Source organism: Thunnus thynnus, chromosome 22 (assembly GCF_963924715.1).
Source record: "Thunnus thynnus chromosome 22, fThuThy2.1, whole genome shotgun sequence".
NCBI lineage: Eukaryota > Metazoa > Chordata > Actinopteri > Scombriformes > Scombridae > Thunnus > Thunnus thynnus.
In genome coordinates, this window is record NC_089538.1 from 1,608,824 (window position 1) to 1,622,888 (window position 14,065).

General features: G+C 38.2%; 1 protein-coding gene across 10 annotated transcripts in view; it reads right to left on the reverse strand.

Annotated features, from left to right (window-relative positions):
• Nucleotides 1-2,334: 2,334 nt before the first annotated feature.
• The window catches only part of ehbp1l1a (EH domain binding protein 1-like 1a), a 63,802-nt gene continuing 52,071 nt past the window's right edge, over nucleotides 2,335-14,065 (reverse strand). For all 10 annotated transcript variants that reach the window (XM_067579195.1, XM_067579192.1, XM_067579191.1 and 7 more), the window contains 8 exons: nucleotides 13,490-13,999; nucleotides 13,353-13,404; nucleotides 13,111-13,154; nucleotides 12,546-12,657; nucleotides 12,240-12,339; nucleotides 10,806-10,879; nucleotides 8,846-8,960; nucleotides 2,335-5,885 (listed from right to left, as the gene is read on the reverse strand). In XM_067579195.1, coding sequence (XP_067435296.1) covers nucleotides 5,792-5,885; nucleotides 8,846-8,960; nucleotides 10,806-10,879; nucleotides 12,240-12,339; nucleotides 12,546-12,657; nucleotides 13,111-13,154; nucleotides 13,353-13,404; nucleotides 13,490-13,999 — 1,101 coding nt within the window. In that variant the 3' untranslated portion in view covers nucleotides 2,335-5,791. The remainder of the gene's footprint in view (nucleotides 5,886-8,845; nucleotides 8,961-10,805; nucleotides 10,880-12,239; nucleotides 12,340-12,545; nucleotides 12,658-13,110; nucleotides 13,155-13,352; nucleotides 13,405-13,489; nucleotides 14,000-14,065) is intronic.

Consider the following 14,065-nt stretch of genomic DNA (forward strand, 5'->3'; position numbering starts at 1 on the left):
ATAGACAATAACGTTCTTCCAACATTCCCAACATTTCAACATAATTGTTTGTGTTTGTTTCTTTCCTGTTTCAGCACAACAATGAAGAACTTGACTGGTTTATAAAGTGATAAAGACTGCTACGATGTACAAGTGACCGTACACACATAAGTGCTGACACATTTGTATTTAACTTTCTGAGGAGTTATCCTCAGTAGTTTATTTTCCATATGCTCTGTATTTTGCATGTTAATGGTCTAACTTCACTCACAGCCTCCTTTTCCACCACCAAAGGTATTTTCAGTGCTGCAGTTTTGTCTTTTGGCCACTAGAGAGCCCTATTGCCGATAGAATTGTTCATTAGGAGAAGCTTTTTGTGGCATTCTGTTTATCAGGGACTGCAGCACAGATACCACTGCTTTTAAACATATAAACATGTCATTTTAATACTCATTTTAATGATTTTATGAGGAATCATTTAACAGATTCTCTTCAAGGACAGATATATAATAATTTTGTTCTGCCAGCATTTCTGTTTGAAAATGTAACTTTGCCTTTAATATTTTATTTTCTAATTTTGATATTGATATTGTACAAATGAACAATGACAGGTAGAATGTATGTATATCTATGTTTCTTATTATTTGACTGTTAACTTTATGCATGTTGTGCTACAGATCATACTGGATTTGCATTGATCCCAATAACTTCCATTCTTCACATAAAACTATATCATTTCAAACTGTGTTACAAAAGGTTCAGCCCATCAAGAAGACTATGACAGAGTGGAATTTATCAATTATCTGACAAGGTCACATGATCAGTATGTTCATTAAACTCTTCCTCGAAGTACCAACTTTTGGTCTGGAGTTATTTGTCCTGGTTTGTGCTTTCTAGAGAAAGGAAAGCTTATGCTAACTTACGACAGACAATAGACAAAAATGTTCTTCCAACATTTTGGCAACTGTTTGTGTTTGTTTCTTTCCTGTTTCAACACAACAATGCCTCCGTGTACAAAGCAGCTCTATACAGAAACGCTTTTCCCAATTTCCTGTGGAAAAACTTGACTGGCCTGCACAGAGCCCTGACCTCAGCCCCATCCAACATTAGCCAGACCTCATCACCCAACATCAGTGTGGGACCTCACTAATACTCTTGCGTCTGAATGGGAAGAATGCCATTTTCCCTCTCAGGACCTCTGCATGAAATGAGCCGTGTTGCATGATGAGTACTTTTATTTTTACTAAATTTGCTGCTACTACTTCTACACTTTCAGTACACATTTCAATGCAGGATTTTAATAGAGTATTTTTGGAGGAAGAATCATCACTAATGTGTCATTCTAATTCAGCTGTATTGGTGTCATTTGTGACTTGTGTAAAAGCAGCGATGTGACAGACAGACTTCACTTTCCCTGTACTTCCTGAAGTTCCTGCAGACAATACAGGTATTTCCCACAATTGGCAGGACAACCATCCAATCAGGTTCAAACAGGTGTTAGATGACACCATCATCAATCCAATCAGTGATTTCTATCAACTCAAAGTGTGATAGAGGGCTGATAATTAAGAAACTATATTTTATATTGCTGTATGGATAACAAGGACAGTTAGTTTTAGTCAGTCAGTTTAGTCTTCTGGACATGGTTCAGTTTAATTTGGGTTAAAATAGTTGTTTAGCGGTCTAGAAGAGCAGGGGGTGGAGTTACACAGCTGCTTGTTAGGTGGAATGCTGGGTAATGGTTATAAACGTTTACCGAATCAGGATTAATCTTCATTATTTTGTTAAACTGTTGTCAGTTTAAGTTGATCACACGAATATGTTTATATTTTCAATTGCAGTAACTACCACAGGTATGGAGTACTTGTTAGCACAAACGGTTTCACAGTCATTGTGTGTTCTCTAATCCAAATCCTTTTCTGACAAAAGCTTTTGTAATTTTTGCTCAATTAGGGGACTGTGGATTTTGCCCTCTATCCTTTACATTGTAAGTACATTATGAAGGGATCTTCTAATGGTAAGTATGAACAGGAGGAATAATTACAGCAAGAAAAACATGTTTCAATGTTCATATGGGCACCTGACTGTTGTTTTTAGACTATCCTTTTAAAGACCTTATCATTTCAGTTTAGATTATGCTTTAGTGTTGGATGCAGTATTCCCATACAAATTTATGATTAGTCAAATTGAATCAAAGTTAGCCTGCAGGGCCAGTTGGAGCTATAAGATAGTAACCAGCATCAGCCTTCAAGAAACATTCTATACAACATTTTATGCATTTCCATTATAGACTGATAGAAATATAATGCCAACAATAAATTTAATAAGAAAGAGAAAAATCCAGGAGAGCTGTAAGGCATTCCAATCTTTTTTATTTTCCAAATTTTACAAATAGTGCAAATATAACATGAAAACAACAAATAAAAAGTTTCCAACGGCAATCTTTTTGACAAACTGTAACTATTCCATCTCTTGAAATCACACAGTTGGTGGTCAGTGTTGCTACAACCACCAGCATGGCATGGGAACTGCAAACACAAATTAAAACCTCTCGGGCACAGAAATGTCACTGTGTTATGGCATACCCTTGTAAGTAAAAACACATAACTTTTCAGTACAACAACAAGAAGGGAGTATTCTTTAACTCGAGGAAAATATGGAAGTGCTTCACTTTGCCAAATGTTAACACTGTGCTAATGACGATTTCTTTTTTTTTTACATGCATAAACATTTACACCTTCAGCTTTCATTTTAGCAAAACTAAATTTGTGCAATTATTAATTATTTTTAATTACCTGCTATTGACAGGATTCATTGAACATGTTCAATTACCTATATTTTTTCTTACATTTTCCAAATCAGTGGCAAAAAAATCCTCCATGAACAGGTCTCACAGTCATGCTCCCATGTCACAGTCATGAATAACATTGCATTAAATGCTACTGTGCAAATTTTCAACAGATATGGAAGTCAAATGCTGCAGTAACAAGGACTATGAGCTTTGTTTAAAATACATGAAAAGAAAAAACACATATTTGCATGGCTGCTTCTCCAGTTAACACATCTTGAATAACTAGTAAAACTTTAAATTAATCCAATAAGCTAGTTAGAAGACCCTGATCTTGATCCTGAATTTCTTGCATCTGCTCCACTGAAGTAGTGGTTATGAAACATGATGTTAACTTTTAAAAATGACTATTTTTCACTTGTCGTGTTATGCATCTGCTGAAGGAATAAATGTAAAATGTAACTTTTAAAACACCACATCACATTACATTAATTTGAACTCCTGTATGGACAACATGAACAAATGCCATGAATTTGCTGTGAATGCAGCAGAATCTGCTCCTGGTGACAAAATAAATCTGCACAAATCTTTTTCTGTGAGTTTGATTTTGATTAACTTTGATACACACTGAACCCAAACCAAACTGTCTTGGCAGCTAGAAGTCATCAACGGTACAAATAAGTGTCTGGAATTACCTGTGCTAACTTATTGTATGCTTAGCAATCAAGCTAAGTTAGCTTAGTTGCTGAGCTAATCAGAAAGCTAGCTGGCTTGGACAGCTATGTTGACTGACTAGCTCTAGTGTGCTCCTGGCTGGCTAAAGCGTTAAGCAGTTATCTTGCCGGCCACAGATGCTTGCATGGTAAAATCATAAATTTGGGTGGTGATTGATCTATCTATAGGCCTGACCTCTAGCAGAATCAAGAATATTATTGGGTGTTTGGTGGTGGTGTTTTTTTAGGGGATAGGGGACCTGGAAATCAACAACTGTTAACAACCTACAGGAGCAGTTTGTTTTGTCGCCCAGCTCTACTGGAACAGCACATTTTCAATCACCATTTTCTGTCGAAGTCCTTTGGTTATAGGCACATAAACAAGAAAACTTCCCCGTAAAGTTATTATCAGTAAATCAGTAACAAGGCATCAATCATGAACTCTAAAAACAGACCCTACTCCACATTTTCCTGAACTCAATGTATTAAACTCAACCACAGGTACTCTGTGTTTTTTACAGGCATTTATAATGTAACACATCCTTCAGTAAGGCAACTTTGGTGACAAATTATATGTTTAAAAAGTCTTTGTTTGCAGATATACAGTAGGCCTACGGTATGTGTGCAAATTTTGGATTTTACGTTAATCTAATAATGGCAAATCAGTGTTACCCAACACCAATATAGTGGAGATGATTTTCCTCAACAGCTTCAGGGACATTGCTCTGTAAATTGAAACAACCCTGCCTCAGCCTGCCTTAAAGGTAATGGCTTTTACAACCTGGGCCTTATATTTACCTAGAGGTGGCGATTATTTCTATCAGTTATGACATTTTACTCACCAAATTCATTGCCAAAATCTAGGGATGGGTAAACAGGTGAATGCGACAGGTATGGCTGAACTGTGGATTATAAACAAATCCACAGCCACACAGCCAGCTTTGAAAATGTCTTCCTTTGTCGCCACCTGGTGTCTGTTTCAAAAATGTCACTGCAGAGGGCAAATTTGAAAGATGCTACAATCACATCAAACTGACAATTACATGTAATATGTGGTTTAAATAATATGTTTGTCTGGTTGTCTGATAGCTCGTGTTGCTGCCCTGTGGGACTGAGTCTGGTAGAGTCACTGCAGCCACAGAACTCAGTAGTGACTATTGTAACTGATGGGAATGATCACCAAAACTCCAAAAATAGGCACTTTAAGTAACTGCTAATCCTTACAAGATTAGTCTGTGTTTTAAATGGAGAATTTTACTGTTCAATGGTAGTTCAAGACTGGCTTTACGAGAAAAACAACAGCATTTGTTGTTTGTTCAATGCCTTAATATGACCCTATGTTTCTCTTGACCTAAAAAGGACTGCTTGTGGTTGTGTGAATATGAAACCCTCATAGACAGAAGGTTGGAGTAGACAGATGAGTCTTGATGGGACTGACTTTGACTTTGGCGATGACTAGTTTGTTTCCTGTTTCCTACTGATTGTCACAATGGTTTCTTTTAACCATGACTAAAAAGGTTCCCCAAAGTAGTTATTTTAACCCATGCTACAACCTTTCCCTAACCCTAACTAAGTAGTTTGTTCCTAACCTTACTCAAACCTTCACTAAAGCAGTGGTTGATCTGAAAATGGTCATACAGATAATCTACAGCCTATGTTATGGTTAAGGATGGGAGGCTTTCTGAGGCCCTTGTAATTTCAGATTTCAACCCTCGTCTTGACTGTTGTTGGCAACTCATATCTGTTCCAAACTGTGATGGACATTACCACTCTCATACACACTTTCAATAAAACACTTTACATCTATAAGCACAATCTGTAACAATGGTTAATTAAAAACACAGCACAGAAACTGCAAACAGTCCAAAGGTACAAGCAGCTCTCTTTGATGCCTCTCCCGCTGAGTGTGTGATCATTCTTGATGCTGGATAGGGTTTGGTAATTGACAAGACACTGACTTTGTGGAAATGACATCACTTAAACTACTTGATCTTTGGTCATAAAATGGAGCCTAATGCCACACTTTGAAGACACTCAAAGGAAAAGCCAACCAAAAATAACACTTGAGTTGATTGAGACAGTTTCCAGAGCCTCACTCTGGTTTTGGACCATTCAGGTCTCTATTGAGAATACACAGCCACTTCATAGTAGTTCAGTGTGAAATACATCCCTTGGCTCAGCTGTGTCTGCCTTCTTATGGCTGATTTGCAGATGAAAGAGGACTGAACACAGCTTTTGCATTCTTGGTTTTGTCTTCATGCACTTTCTTTCAGAAACTTGAGCCAGCATGTGGTGCTAGGGGTCGACAGAATCACTGCATCACACACTTCTCCTTCTGCTGTTTAGCATACTTCCTCCTCCGCTGTTCCAGGCCACGTTCCAGACGTTCATCCTCCTCCAGAGCTCTAAAGACAAGAAAAAGGGAGGAGATTTAGGGCTTGCTCACAACAGCAGATCTAAATCCAACTAACTAACTGCATTCTGTTTTGACAGTGCTGACCTTTGAGGAAATGGAACCAACAGTAGCCACCACAGAACCTACAACTGAGCACCAAGCTTGCAGCAGTACGTATTTCACAAAGACATGCAAGTCAACAGTGGTGGAAGAAGTACTCAGATCCTTTACTAAGTCAAAGTACCAATACAGCAATTTAAAAATACAAGTAAAAGTCCTGTATGAAAAATCCTACTACAGTAGGGTTAAGTATTAGGGTTAAGTATTGTGAGCTTGATGTAGTTAAAGTATTGCAGTAAAAGTAGTGGTTTGGTCCCTCTGACTGATATATTATTATATATGACATCATTAGATTATTAATACTGAAGCATCAGTGTTAGAGCAGCATGTTACTGTTGTAGCTGCTGGAGGTGGAGCTAGTTTCAACTACTTTATATACAGTTAGCTAGTTTAGTCCAGTGGTTCCCAACCTAGGGGTCGAACCCCTCCAAAGGGTCACCAGATAAATCTGAGGGTTCGTGAGATGATTAATGGGAGAGAGAAGAAACAGCAAAGTTCTGATACACAAATCTGTTCTCAGATTTTGGACTTTTTCTCTAATCTTTGATTTTTGCTGAAATATTGGATCATTTGAACATTTATTGAAATGAATCCATGTGAGAAGTTTAGAGGGAAAAATCACTATTTGGTGGAGCTGTTAACAACTCATAGCATGTGAAATGTGACCCCGACTACACACTGCTTTTTGTAAGACGTCAAAAGCCAAAAAGGTTGGAAACCACTGGTTTCATCTTTAACAATGTGTTGTATTTTAAAAGCTTGTTATATTATCCATTGTGTCAAATCTTCATCTGAAAAGTAACTAAAGCTGTCAAATAAATGTAATGGAGTAGGAAGTACAACATAGCATTAAATGGAAATACTAAAGTAAAGTACAAATACCTCACAATTATACTTAAGTTCAGTACTTGAGTACATGTATTTAGTTACCTGAGGCTGGACACCAGCTCTTAAGTTTTTCATCTGAAGCCATGTTCCATTTGCAGTGCATAATTTAAATTAGAACAGTGAGCGCACTAAGTAGCATGTTACAAGATGTAGTCATCAAACCATGTATGTTTTGGTTCAGGTGGGATTTATCTCTATTTCTCTATTCCTGATTCTGACCTTCTGCGCCATCACTCAAAATTTCAATTTTGAAAACACAGAAAGAGAGAAAGTGGGTGAGTGAAAGTGCAAAATGATAAAGAAACTTCCTCTCAGGCAACATTCAGGCAACTCTAATCCTCTGATTGGTGGAGTTTTTTGGGGCTGTGCACAGCCTGAGAGCTATTAGGCTTGTTGGAGATGAACAGCACCTCGTCTGGAAAGTGGATGAAATCAGGCAGCTGCAGCAGGAGCAAGTGACAATAAGCTGCAGTCAAGTCGGACAGTTTCCCAGAATATACAGGACCTCACAGAAGAAATATCTGTGATATTTCTCAACTACTGAATGTATTCATCCTCTCTGGCTGACACAACATTTATTCTGTTAACAAAACAACACTTTATAAGACAATATCAGACAAATAACATCAAAATCTCTCCAATTACAGAGAGGATGTTATTGATCCAACATCTGAATCAATCAGCTCTTTGATCAGGGGACAGCCAAGTGTTTCCCATCATGCTCTGAGGTCTTGCAGAGTAATTGTGGCGCCTGACTCCAAAAACTGCAGCCGCCTTGATCTCGTGAGCATTGCCTACGTTTGAATGACATCAGAGCGAGTCGGGATAAAAACGGATAGAAATCTAAGCACCTGCAATGTGTGGGGATCGCTGGTGATCTGATCTGGCTGGAAAAAAATACTGTTCTTTGTCCTTCTCTGTATGTTCACATATGTCAGATTTGCAGATAGCAATAAGGCAGTAAAGGACAGAGCTCTTTGTAGTGAAGATGCCAATAAACCATATTATCTATCAATACGTACCAGGTCTGTCAATGAAACTAAAAGAGATTTTAAAGTGTCCCTCCACTCAAAAATGTGTTTTTCTTCTTCATTTGAATGTTCACTGTGCAGTATATGCAGAGTTTGACATTTGAAGATTCTGCTGGAGGAGGAAAGTTTCACTGTGCTCACAAAAATCTGTGTTAAAGGGATGGGCCTACAAACATGATTTGTGACATCACAACTAGGAAGCCTCCAGTGCAAATACACTGAGAATGGACTTTACAGTGAAGGAGTGAAGGAGACATCTTGTGTCCAGCAGTTAAACTTTTGAAATTAAAAAAATATATAATACATATATAAATATTATGCATATTTATGATTTTTAATGAGGGGGAACAAGTAGATGTAAGAATTTCTAACTAGATAATGGAACTTTTGTGTGAAAAATGTCTTAAAACATGTCTGGAGGAGATCTTAATGTAGGGTTGGTGAATTAATAATACAGCATTTAATTTCTTTTTCTTTTGTTACATGGAAAGAATGATGTTTATTATTTCTGTCAGGCATTCATTTTCCCTGGCTTTCCTTTCCTTTGATATATAAACTATTCCAGTTTGCCTTTGCCCTCTATTATGCTTATTGAGATTTATTGGATTTTTCCTTCTATTCTTTCTTTCATTGAAGTCAAAAACACTCTCTGTGTGTGGGGGACTGTTACATGATGTGTTGGATGGAAGCTGGAGGAGCAGGCCGCCACTACACTGCCATCTAGTGGCATTACTGCCCAGAAATCAAGGAGAAATCGTTTAAAGCTAACAAAAGAAGGACAAAACTGCAAGTGTTGTTTTGATCTTAATGAACAAATCTTTTGTTCTGTTTGAGTTACAGTTTTTGTTAACTACACTGTCATTCCCTGCCTGCAGAATTAGAGCCTGTGAAAGAAACAAACCCTCCATCCAGCACAGTAAGTGTGTCTCACCCTCTCTCCTTGGCGTCGATATTGTGGACCAGTTCATCTCTCTGGTTGACCAGTGACACCAACTCCTGAAGCAGCAGCTGCTCCCTGTGTTTATGAGCCTGGGTCTTCTGCCACTCTGCACAACAAAGACAACAGAAAGAAACAAGGGAGCAGAGGTGAGAAGGAAGAAAACAGGAGCTGGTAGAGGAACAACCAACAATTTTTTGTATTATTAATCAGCACCACCTTTTCAGTTACATTACTGCTGGTGCACACCACCTGTGATCTTGTATGAAGCTGATTACCTATACACGTATCTGATGGTGGCAGGTAGTGGTGAATGTTAAATCATGCACATCCAGCAGCAGGCTTTTGCAAGACAACCAGACACATTTCTGTGCTTTTGTGCCCATCAAAGTCTTTGATTATCTCTTAGTATTCTGCAAGGTTTCATGGTTCATACAGTCAAGATCTGCAGCAGTGTTATAGATGGTGACGTGTTATACATGGCCTCTTATGTCACATTCAAACTCACCCGTGAGCTTCCGCATCAGTGTAAAAAACGAGAAGTTATACAATATGCATGTCAGGATGTTTTGAAAATAACTCACAGTGCTGCAGTCACACACATACTTAGAGGCACTTCCTCTGCAAACTTACAAAAACAAAACTCTGAGGTTTTTATTTTAGTCACTTGTATGATCTAATTCCATACAATGTGACAGCATGAACCCAAGATTTGGAGCATCAGACCTTAAGGTAGCTGTTTGGTGCTGCTTTTATTTTCTGTTTCTGCTAATTATCATCCACTAGTTTTAGAAATGGCTCAAATTGCTATGTATGCTGATGACTCAACGACAGATTGTTGCATCATCAACAGAAAGACTGAATAACATGCTAAATAAGTACTTAAAGTTAGTGGTAGAATGGGTAACAAACAACAAATTGGTGCTTAATGTTAGTAAAACCAAGTCTATTATAATAGGATCAAGGTATCAGTTAAAAGCTGAACAGACACTGAAATTGAATGTAAACAGTATACCTATTAGACAGGCACAAGAGACAATCCTTCAGGGTATAACCTTGGATCATAAATTATAATGGTCTAAACAAATTGATAACATTGTGAGTAAAATGGGCAGGTCAGGTAAAATGGTCAGTTGTGAGAAGAGTTTTTAAAGCTATGCCACCAGATGTCATCAGACAAATTCTAAATGCTGTAAAAATAAATTTAAATTAAATGTAAAAATAAATCTAAATTCTGTCACAGTTTGATTACAGCTTAATTTTCAGTGCTTCAGTGACAGAGATAAAAAAAAAATTACAAGTAGCTCAAAATAAAGATTCACATTGTGCTTTACAGTAATCTTACAGAACTAATGTAATAGACATGCAAGACAGTCTGGGCTGGCTGTCAGACAGAGATCCACATATGCTTTGTTAGTTTAATCAGAACTATACTAGTAACACAATCACCAAAGACTTTATATGAACAGTTATTCTCTCAGTTTGTTCAACACAATTATCAAACACGATATGCAACAGAAAGAAGGCTCATGTTGCCAAAACGAAAACAAGTATGATACAGAAAACAGTTGTGTACAGAGCCATGGTCAGGTGGAACTCATTGCCGGTGCCTTGATCATGTTTTCTGCTGGATTTAGTAACATCATGCAGTTTGTGGGTAAATTCTCAGCCTCTGGAGACCAGGCATTAATAGAGCGCAGATGAGATTTATAAGAGCCACAAGGAAGGTTGTAGTGGGAAAAAGAAACATAAAACTAAAACCTGATTATTTGAAAGAAAAGTAAATCAAGAAGAATATTATCAATGATTATTTTCTTTGTAAACCTGTTCCTGAGTGTTCAAATCCCCTAAAGATCCAATTTCAAAGAAAAAAGTCAATTCCTGCTCACACTCATGAGGTGATAAGTGTGTGCGTGAGTAGACTTTTTCCTTTGAAATAGCAGTAAAACCATACCTTCAAGGGCCATCATGTCCCTCAGCTCCTTGTTTAACAGCTCAAATCTTCTTTCCAAGTCTTGTTCTTCCAGTCTGTCAATCACAAGAGATGCATTCCAAGATGAGTGACAGCCTGTGCTTATGGAAGGGGTGTACTTACTATTAATAAAGGCAGGTGTCTGATTTCATCACATGCAAATTTCTCTGTTTTTATTTTCAAAAGTTTTATTAAGAAATCCAAAGCACAGTGACATCAGTAAACTGAGGTCTCCCTCATGATTGTGGTCAGGTGGTCAAAGCTTTCTTTTTTCATTCATTAGGATTTGACTCTTAGGTTTGGATTCTTCTGCATGGACAGGATTTTTCACCACGGACTAGGACTGAACAATTACAGGAAAATATCTATAATCATTTTTACCAAGGGTGCTTTTAAATCAAATTATATGTCTGTAAAAAAAAGTATTTGTGGTTGATATAGTATTGCTGAAGTTTCTACCAAGCATTAACACATACTTTTCTTGTTTCTGTGTGAACAGAATCAGGTATAGTAATGCAGCAGCTTGCTGTTCCAGTCCTCCCAGGATTTAAACCAGTCAGTCAGAGAAACAGCAACCTCCAAGTAAACTTGCCCCCCCCCCCCCCCCCCCCCCCCCCCCCCACACACACACACACACACACACACTGCTGCTTCCCTCAGAGCTCTGGACTAGAGACTGTTCTTGTGCAGTGTTGTGTCTTTCCCTTTTCGTCACCGATCTAGTCTGCCTAAGAACTGTTGGACTGTTGCCAGTGCTGTGGTTTGTCTGCCTTGGGAGTGGAAGATCGGGGTTCGATTCCTGGTGGAAGCCATACTCATCAGAACTGTGTTTCTCTGACCGTGCTACTATTGTCTTGACATTGTGTGGAATAAAGACTGTAAAATTTATTCCAGTGTCATTTGTGCTGCAATTGGGTCCATTCTATGCCTGTTAGTTTTCCATAGATAAAATGTTTAGCCACACTTACACATTAGATCAGTCATTTTCCTATCATTTTCATTATAATCATAGCATTGTATTTCTTGGTAACAGCTACATAGTTGACCACTTCAGACAAACTGCTAATGTAGCTTCAGGAGCTAAAATTAGCTTCACAGATTGACAGAACAAGCTGCTTCACAGCTCTGAATCATGGATGTCTTAATTTAGAACTTTGATATGATGTGCAAAGACAGTTTAACTGAGATTTGTAACAACTATCAAACTAGCTAAATGAAACTGAGGTGATCACCTTGACCGTTTATGACGATGATTGTTTAGAGATTCACCATTGTGTTTGAAAAAATTCTTTTACACACGGATCTTGCAACATGCGTTTTAAATCCTGCTTCTAGAAAACGTTTGGAAAATTGTGCAGTATAGTCAACAGTTTATACTGTACATGTTTCAGGCAGTGTGTGTTGCGGATGTCTTACAATAGCTGCAGATGATCCTGCCTCCTGATTAAAGCATTCTTCTTGTTCACCAGCATAAACCATTCCTGAATCAACCTCTCCTCCTCCACCTTGTCACTACCTGTGAGAGAAAACTCTGTCAGTCAGTTATAAATCCAGTGGGTGTTGATGCCTATTTAGTGTCTTTAAAATACAAATTATACACTCTAATTACTAACTTTCTATTAATTTAATCATTTCTACCGTTAAAGTATTTCATTTGTTGCCTTAAAATAATACTTCGTTACCCCACATTCATGTTCTTTTCACTTATTGTGCCACCATTACCTGTTTCCATTAGTTGTCTGAGTTTCCTCTCCACCACTCCAGCTCTGTTATCAACATGGTTTTGTTCCACTTCCAGGGCTTCCATCTGACTCAGCGCATACTGACTGGGGTCCTGTATGCATTGATACACACAATTACCTGCATGATCTATGATTTTGTATGTATGATACAAAATTGAACAACAATAGAACACTGTAAGAAAGGGAGCACACAATTAAATATCACTCAGATTTAATTAAGTCACAATTAAATTCTGGTCCTTACTGAATAACAATAAGTTCAGTCAATTCTTGTTTGTATTATTTGAGTAAGAAAAGCACAAAAAATATGTTGTTTGTCACTTGACAGAGACAATATTTTGTCATTACTTTGGCTTAAAATGTAAAATTATATAGGTCATGTGCACATGCATTAATACACGTGCAGTAAACAGGTTAGAAAATGCATGCTCCTTAGAGAATCCTCAGTTCTCACAAATTTGGTACCAGTTCTAATTTACAAATAGTTCTAGGTACACAACCCTAAAAAAAACATATGGTTGTTTATGACCCTGACTGATATTGACCTGGCCCTCTGGTCTTCCCTCCTCAGCCACTGCCTCTGCTCTCTCTGCAAGACAATCACAGACATAAAGCTTGTATAAATTATTAAGGATAAGTTAACAACTTAAAATTCAACAAAAGGAAATTATTTTAAATCATTATTCCCCAAAAGAATCTAATTAAAACAATAAGGTCAACTTTAAAAAACTGTTGTAGATCTACTATTTTTGACATCAAAGAAAAACTGTTTTCAAGAAGAACTGACCAGTTTCTGATGTCCTCCGGGTAATTACACTGTCTTCCTGTCCTGCAATGACCTGCAAAGACAAAAGATATTGTAACATATCATAGATTGGTTGAATCAATAAAAAAATAATGACAGAATGGAAGAAAGCATCATACCACTGATATGTCTCCTTCATCTACTGACCCACTCCTCCGCTGTGACCTGCGCTTCTTGACCAGATCTGCGTCTTTGACATGAGAGAAACCTGACTTGGACAGGAAATGAGTTCTTGGTGGTGCCACCGGTGACTGAGCCCCTGCTGCCCCAGCACCCTGCAACCGTTTGGTTCTGGGAGGTGGAACCACATCCCTACTGGTTTTACTGTCCTCTGCTGTGCCTGCAGTCCCATTAGTCTCAAGAGTTATACCCTCTTCTTGAAGCCTCTGGGCACAGTAGCGAGCAGTTGCCTCAGGGTCCTCTTGGATCTCCCGGTCCCCTGCTACTGCATAGCTGGACTCGCTGCTGTCCTTCTCAATATGAAGCACACTGAGCTCCTGGCCCGTGAAATGGGTGCGGATCTGGCTGAGGTAGGTCATGACAATGAGACGGTCAGGCACTGCTAGCATGACCATGTCTGAGGGCTCCATCAACCTGGAAATGCCAAGTTCGGCAAAACCATCAAAGGCCTGTAACATATGGAAAAGGGGATTAGATTTAGAATTACCAACCAGCAGATGACATAATTAGATGCT